Here is a 6,469-nt window from a genome sequence, read left to right as displayed (position 1 = left end):
CGGCCCGGCGGCGGGCGCGGGCCCTTCCACGGCGGGAGGGGAGGGGAACGGCGCTGGGGTGAGGCTCCCCTGAGGTGACCGAGGGAAAAAGGATCCCCCTTCATGGGCGGCGGTGAGAGGCAAGTTTAAAAATGGCAGCTGCTGCCCTAAGGTGAAATAGCGCGGCCTATTTCATGAAGATAGGAAGATGTATGCGAATGTATGAAAACAGACGCTTTTCAGCGAAAGCGCAGGCGGCTTTTTTGGATTTGTTACCATTTATGGTTTGGAGGGTCTTTAGCAAACGGGGGATAGCGGGTTGCTGGCGGTGCCAGGGCAGCAGTACAAGACGACGTGTACACGCCCCGTGGTGGGTCGTGTCTGTCGTCCCGCTCTGTAGCCCGGTAGCTCCTGTCCTGCATCTGTCGGGCAGGTGTTCTGCAAGAAGTTGCAGGAAATCTGAGGATAAAACGTGGTGTCATTCAGGCTCTCGGAGGCTCTTGCAAGCCTTTAAGCCGCAGTGCTGAATGCCAGCACGTGAGGCTTCGTGTCTCCCAAACCTCCCTTTGCGCTCCCTGGCTCAGCTATGGATGTTCTTGTTACCCATGTTTATGCCCACCTCCTCTCTGAACTGTACGAAGTCCTGTAACTGCGATGCGAACAGCATTGTGTTCTGCAGCTTAGGTATGTTTTTCCAAAGTAATCGCAAATACGATGTGCATTTCATTGTTGCGCCAAGACGCGTCCTGTCTCCTCCTGCTACTTGACGTTCCCCAAATAATCCCACTTGATTTTTTCCCCAGTTCAGCCGCATGAGAGACGATTCCTTGCCTTTAATCATCCTCCTCGTCCTCTCAGCTCTGCCTAATTACACAGTGTCCTTCCTGAGGTGGATGGATGCGCAAGGTGCCATGGGTGTACCACTGATTCACCTCCTGCCGGTACTGTTTCAACACGCCCTTGCCTTCATTACAGCTGCATATTGATCAGCAGCTTTCACAGAACCACCCAGAACGTTTCTAGGACTTTCCTGTAATTAAAAGGGCTCTGTGGCACACAGGAGTTGCGTTTTCCCCTTTCTGCCTGCATTAGTTTGCATTATTCAGGAGTGGACTTCATGGGCTATTATATTAGCCTTTCACTTAGCTTGATTAAATCTCCTTGAAGTCCTTCGCAGACTTCTCTAAATTTGACTAAACAAAATCGCTGTCTGCAAACAAGTCTCGCTGCTCACATCCAGGTCTAGCGCGTCAATACGTAATGACAAAAGGAGCAGCAGAATATGCAAAAATGTGTTTCAATTTGCTGAGCGACTCTGAAACAAAGCAGACAGTTTGGTTAACCAGAAATTAAACCCCAAGTTAAACTTGCCAGTTTGCTGTGGGTCTTCCAAACAGGCATATTTTTAAACGCAGAACAATTACGAAAGAAGAGTCAAACTACTTTGATTAAAGTCACTCAAGTCTTATTTTTTTTTCCGTGCACAACTGATCAACGTGCCTCATTTCAAAGTTACTTGAATGACAGGAGGAAGAGCTTCCACACTTCTTCCCTCTCCAGCCAGTTTAGTTTAGCTATAGACCCTCGAGATGTTGCTTGTAAATACAATAAGTGAAAATTCGTCAAAGTGAACTACAGCCTTTAGTTAAACCCTTCGACAATCCTCAGTTCTCAAGTTGCTTAAGGTTGGCCGAACCCCGTGGCAACCCTCGTCCCTTCGGAAATGCTCTGGTTTGAACAGCTTTCCCTCTTCTCCCTTCCCTTCCACCACGAGAGCTGCTTTTCCGATAGTGACGGGGTATTTTTGTACCTCCCTGCTAGGTGTTTGCGGAGGGACTTTCTTTTGCAGGGAAACTGAGCGGGAAAGGGGGATTAATTTGGCTGCCAGGGAGCGAGCCCCGCAGGAGGGGCGGCAAGGGGGGCAGGTGGCACGTTTGTCCCTTGTAAGGGCTTGGACCTTCATGTTGCCCTGGCTGCTGGCAAATGCCAAGACATCTCGGGAGCAGCTGGAAGCGGGACCAGAGTCTCTCTTCATGAGTCACCATGTTCTGGTGGTTGTGTCAAGTGAACGCGCAGTCCTAGGTGTAATGATACATGAGATAAGTCAGGCTCTTCCCCTTTTTTTTTTTTAATCTTAATTTTTTTTGTACTTTTTCTCCTGTTCTCCTTCGGAACGACTGTATTCCCCCACCATTGATTTGTATGTTCATGGGACCGCTCACCTGAGAACGGAAACTCAGCTTAAGCAGCTGAGGATGCCGGGGTGACCCCCCCTGCTTTGTCTCCGTCCAGTGTGCTCAGCTCCGTTTCAGGGAAAAAGCTGCACTGTCTTCAGATGTTTCTTATTTCCTTTGAAAACTTATCTGCACCTCCAGCGCACAAGCTGTAGTAGTGAGCTATTTCAGTCAGTCAGTAGTTTAAAGGACGGAGTTATTGCAGCTGTCATGAGCAAGCAGGTATCGAGTTGCTCGTGTGGAAACAAAAGCGCAGGCTGGTCCACCTGTTCCTCGGGGGAATGCTCTGCTCATGTAAATGCTATGTAGGAAAGAAAGGCGCTGCGTGGCTAATCGCTCTCGGACCGGGGAAAATCAGAAGTAAGGAATGTTGTTTTAGTCTTAGGTAATGGAGGAAATATTTAGTTGATGTTCAAAGCGACAAATACAGTCCCAGTAAAAATATGATCGGATGTTTTCATCTATTGGAAAAAGACCATACTGCTGCATTGAGATAATTGGGCATAAATGAGTATTATTTTGTGTTCTCTTTTCTTTGCCTTCTATTCTTCGGTTAGTTGGCTTTTTGAGACTTGGACTGTGTCTCCACCCTTCTCCATGGCAGTTACCTCTGCTAGAGGTTTATCTCTTCCAGTCTTTTTTTTTTTTTTTTTTTGGTCCCCCACCCCAAGAAAGTAAAGATTTACACAAACCTGTGAAGTTAAAGCACATTTAGGAAAGAAGTTATGAGAGCTGACTGCGAGATGTGGACGTGACACTCTTGCAGCGAGTAAGGAGAGAAAGGTGTGCAGTCCCTGCCGGGGCCGGGGCCTCTTCCAGGCTGTGGCCTGGGGGCCGGGAGGAGCCGGTGGGACCCACCCCAGCGCGGGGGCAGGTGCCGGGAGGCCTCGGTACAAGCCGGGGTGTCGAAATAGCCTGAGGCTGTGGTGGGTATCTCACCTTGATAAAGCCCCCCAGCATCTTCTCTGGAGCGCGAACTATCTTCATGAGGCTGGTGTGAGTGGTTTCCTTGTTTTTTGGTTCCCCCCCCCCCGGAGTGCTGTTCTGAAACGATCCTATCCTGTTGTTCTGACCTCCACGCCATCCGGGTCCCCAGCAGCTGGCCATTTCCTCCGCTCCGCTGTCTTGCCTTTCTCAGGCCGTTTCCCCCCTCCGTCTGTTCGAGGGTGTAACTCCCGCTGGCTGGCTGCCGAGGTGCTGCCTTCGCTGCCCATCCCCTGTGTTACCACACTGTGCCTCCACCCTGCCCTCGAGAGGTCCCCGAAAGCCGAGGACTTTATTTTTTAGGGTTATTTGGTCCCGTCACACTGCTCATAATTGGTCGAGATGGAAATTTTTAGAAGGGATAGCAGAGGGGTGGGGGAGTCCTGACGTGCTGCTTCCCTGTCCCTTTGCCCCGGCGGCAGGAGCCAGCGTGCCTCCTTCATGTGCCGTTGCGCGGTGCCAGGGTAGGCGCTCATTTTGACTGCCGTTTATGGAAGCAAATACACTAAAATTAAAATCCCAGTGGATTTTAGTTGTGCGGCACTCCGTATTGCAGTTGAAAAAGTGGTTAAAATAATTCCCAAGAAGCAATTATTGCAAATAAAATAGTTCTCAAGATTTGGTTATATGACTTTCTGTAAAATAATGTCAAGCAAAGCTCTAGTTGGTAAATTATGGGGTTTTTTTGCAGTATACAATCATTAATGCGGATAATTTGGCTTTTAGGTCCTACCTCGCGTACCAGCAGCGCTTTTGGAAGCAGTGATGTTTTAGGCACTCTCTTTTGAGTTGCACCAATTCAGGATGCATCTCTGCAATGCAGTTTTTCCACATTCTTCATAGGGCCCAGCAAAGCCTGTAGAAATCACGGACTGATATATCTGCTGAAGGCAGACCTTTAGTTTTAAAGTCAGTACAATGATATACCGAATCTGATTTACAAACTATTAAAATTGAAACTCTATACTTCCAGAGTTTAATTTTAAACTTTCCAGCGACCACAATGCATTTTTTTAAATTGTGAAAAACTAGTTTTTTAAAAAGGCATGGCAAGGCATTTATGAAAATATTGCTAGACTTCCTAAATTACAAAGTGCAGACGTCTGAAGTATGAAATGACTCCACCTGCCTCATTGCTCTTACTAACCAGTCCAAAATAATAATTAAAAGTATTTGCTCTTGGCAAGAATTTGCATTGCATTAACTTTTCCCACTCCTCCTCAGAATGTACATTAAAGGCAAGGCCCAAAGCTTGTGCTTTCACTGACTAAATTAGGCTAAATATTTTGTAAAACACAACCATTTCGTGAGCAGGCTGCATGGGAAGTGTGACTATTTATATCCTCAGATGCTCCCGTTCTGCGTTTTTTTGCCCTCTTTTCTCTTACTGCTGTTTTTCCGAAGTTACCTGCCCCCAGCCAGCCTTTGAGGAAGGAGCAGCAGCTCCATACCTATCTCATCAGACAAGCCCTTATCTATAGAAGCAGCGATGATGAGCCACCACCATCTCGGGGCAGCATCCAGTAATGTTGAAGGAGCGCAGGGCATCTGAGAGACTTAACGTTTTGGTTTGTTTCCTCTTTTCTGGCCAGGTTTAATAAACATTTCAGGATAGATGGATTCCCGTGCTGCTTACAGCAGCTAGACCTCCTGAGCTGTGCGTTGAGAGCATCCATCAGCCAGGTTCACGTGATATTCTGCTTTTCTGCGGGGTCTGGGAATGCAGAGTTGACGTTTTTTGGCACAACTCAACTCTTGCAGCGAGTTACAGCTGGGCAAGTCCTCTACAAGCCCCTGCCCTCAAGCCTCCAGGGCAAAGCCAAGGGAGGGGGATGTTTCCCTCTTGTCCCCACTCTCCAAAGACGACAGTTCCCAGATGTGCTTTTCCAGATGACTTGGCTGAATGCAAAAGCCCTCTCCCTAAGACCATGGCGGGGAATAAGACGTGAATTAAGGAACTAGACTCAGATTTCTAGTACGGCATTTTCACATCGCCCATGGCCAGATGAGCCTGTACCTTATGGCACGAGGAGGGCAGACCACAGGCACGCAACCACGCAGCTTGCTGCGACCAAATAGTTACCAGGGAGAGCAGTTTCTGATGGGCTTTCCCCTCGCCCTCGCCGCATCCTGTGTGAGTTTCAGCACAGCGAACAGGACTGGAGTAGGGGTCCTGTTTCGGGAGGAACCGGGTTTCGTGCTTCCCTGCAAGCCCAGAAATAGGAGCTGCTCCCACAGAAGCTTCCTCCCCACGTGAATCACAGCGAGCATCGCTCCATGGAAAACACCAGTGACCGTGAGGGCAGGCGGTCCAGCATCTTCTCCCAGCGACCAAGGCACGCCACTCAGGGTGAAGCCCTTCTCATGTTAAAAAAAGTGTGTGAGCTTTGTTCCTCTCGCCCGTTTCTCTCCCTCGTGAAAGGGGTCGTTCGCCTACAAGGCGGTGTTTGAGTTTTCCGGCGCGTTTGTTGCTTTGTAGGTGGGTCGTAGGGGTCCTGTGCTGCTGGCTTGGGGGCGGCGGGGGAGCCAGGCCCCCTTGCTGCCTCCATCCCCGCAGCTGCAGCCTTCACCCCCAAGTAAGTTCCCCGACGGGGACTCGGTCTGTTTCTCTTCTAGTTAAGCAGCTGATAATTGCCAGTGAGCTACAGCACTTCTGCTGCGGGGCTGTAGTACCGTCAGGCTCTGGATATCCAGACTAACCACGGAGTAGGATAGAATGGCTCTGTCAGTGAAATAAAAGATTTAAGTCTGATCGAATTACTGTTGGTTTTTTTTCCCATATTTGTTTTTTAAAATCCTATTGAGTCTTGCTTGACAATTGAAGATACAGGAGAAGGTAATGAAATCAGAGAGTCTGGCTCATGGATAATTAAGAACTGACTGTACTTCTTAAGCTGAAGTTTAAAAAAACAGTTTGTGGCAGCTATATAGGTGAACAGCTATTTTATTATTTAAACATTTTGTTTGGTTCAACCGTGTTCAGGGTAGAGGCTTTCCGTGACGCAGCATCTGCTATGGAACAAGAGAAAGAAATCCTGCTAGAAATGATCCACAATATACAGAACAGCCAGGACATGAGGCAGATCAGCGAAGGTGAGAAGCTGCTTTGCCGTACCCTCCCAACTGACCTGAAGTCAAAATAGCCCATGCCTTAGGGAGCAGCTCCGTTTGCTTGCTCGCTGCTGGTAAGGGCACGGGCATTGGAGCCAGCTGCGGTTACTGAAGGGCCAACCATTACCCTGGGATCCGCTGCTTCTTGACTGCGTAAATTC

The 6,469-nt window shown here is 48.7% G+C and overlaps 1 protein-coding gene across 1 annotated transcript in view; it reads left to right on the top strand.

Annotated features, from left to right (window-relative positions):
- Positions 1 to 3,539: 3,539 nt before the first annotated feature.
- BAG2 (BCL2-associated athanogene 2) overlaps positions 3,540 to 6,469 on the top strand; it is a 4,796-nt gene continuing 1,866 nt past the window's right edge. The window contains exons 1-3 of the mRNA XM_009333250.1: positions 3,540 to 3,569; positions 4,602 to 4,720; positions 6,181 to 6,290. Of these exons, the coding sequence (XP_009331525.1) occupies positions 3,540 to 3,569; positions 4,602 to 4,720; positions 6,181 to 6,290 (259 nt within the window). The remainder of the gene's footprint in view (positions 3,570 to 4,601; positions 4,721 to 6,180; positions 6,291 to 6,469) is intronic.

Source organism: Pygoscelis adeliae, unplaced genomic scaffold (assembly GCF_000699105.1).
Source record: "Pygoscelis adeliae isolate BGI_AS28 unplaced genomic scaffold, ASM69910v1 Scaffold57, whole genome shotgun sequence".
Lineage (NCBI taxonomy): Eukaryota > Metazoa > Chordata > Aves > Sphenisciformes > Spheniscidae > Pygoscelis > Pygoscelis adeliae.
Note: the sequence above shows the minus strand (reverse complement) of the source record. Positions and strands in the feature narration are given on the sequence as shown.